Source organism: Olea europaea, unplaced genomic scaffold, assembly GCF_002742605.1.
Source record: "Olea europaea var. sylvestris unplaced genomic scaffold, O_europaea_v1 scaffold27127, whole genome shotgun sequence".
NCBI classification, from domain to species: domain Eukaryota; kingdom Viridiplantae; phylum Streptophyta; class Magnoliopsida; order Lamiales; family Oleaceae; genus Olea; species Olea europaea.
The window spans coordinates 380-1,498 of record NW_019245535.1 but is presented as its reverse complement, the minus strand read 5'-3'; the positions used below and the strand labels follow the sequence as shown (position 1 = coordinate 1,498).

Below are 1,119 nucleotides of genomic sequence, written 5' to 3'. Positions count from 1 at the left end.
GGGGGGGGGGGGGGGGGTGGGGAAGAAAAGGACTACAAATTTAACCAGTCTATTGGATGGGAGCTAAAGACTGAAAGGTACAAGCTTTATATCTCATGCTGAATTGATGGGAAGGAACTACAAGTTGAATTTTTTACTGGTGGGACGGAACTACAAGTTGAATTTTACTTTTAGAGGACAAAATTTTTTGGAATTTGATAGATCTTCACAGTTTCAATTATGTTAATTCGGTTTGCATGTCCCATCCAGATTAGAGAAGGGAGGCTCCAAGGCATAGGCAAATGCCTTGTCCGAGAATACAGAATGGTTTGTACTGTCATGCGGGGAGAAATAAGCAAGGATTTTTTTGAGGTGAACCAACTCAACTGAACTTGTACTCTATATAATCAGTCACCTGTAGATGTCTGAAGTCATCTTCAAATGCAGGGATGCAGAGCCATACTGTTGGAAAAGGATAAGAATCCAAAGGTTCATGTACATTCCACTAATTGTATATAGAATTGCGCGCACACGCTCTCCTGTGTTCTTCTAAGAGACTTTCCTTCCCCTGTTTCTTCTTTTGCAGTGGGAACCCTCTAGGCTGGAGCAAGTCACTGAGGATATGGTTGACCTTTACTTCTCAAAGATAAATGAGGAGGGCTGGGAAGATTTAGATCTCCCGAGAAGGTCGAACATCCCTCCACATGCTATTGCTAAACTCTAAATTTTATCTTAATAGCTTTTGTGTCTCAAGTCTTGACACGACACAGTCACAAAAATTAGGCCAGAACTTGGTCTGGAAGCCTATATATAGGACTCAGACATTAATTTTTGAGTTGTAATACTATATTGTGATGAACGATACTTGAACAAATCTTTGTTGATTCGACTTTCTAGAGAAATAAATATATGACTATGCAGTAGTTACAGAAATTATAAGTGGTTCAGCACATAAGGTACCATGAAGAAGAGTTCTTCCATATGCTTGTGACACTAGTTGCAGTCTTTTAGAGTTCTATTTTCAGTAGAAGATTGATTCAGTGAGTTATCCAACTCATAGAAATCATTTTTGAAGGCACTGATTGTAACAATTACTTCGTGAAATGTCTACACTAGTTTATAAAAACATTTTATGCATTT

The 1,119-nt window shown here is 38.5% G+C and overlaps 1 protein-coding gene across 1 annotated transcript; it reads left to right on the top strand.

The window, feature by feature from the left end:
* The first annotated feature begins 50 nt into the window (after nucleotides 1-50).
* LOC111383550 (probable 3-hydroxyisobutyryl-CoA hydrolase 2) lies at nucleotides 51-915 on the top strand. Its single transcript, XM_023007668.1, has 3 exons — nucleotides 51-351; nucleotides 427-468; nucleotides 566-915. The coding sequence occupies exons 1-3, from the start codon at nucleotides 220-222 to the stop codon at nucleotides 701-703; spliced, it is 312 nt and encodes a 103-aa protein (XP_022863436.1). The 5' UTR covers nucleotides 51-219; the 3' UTR covers nucleotides 704-915.
* Nucleotides 916-1,119: the final 204 nt, after the last annotated feature.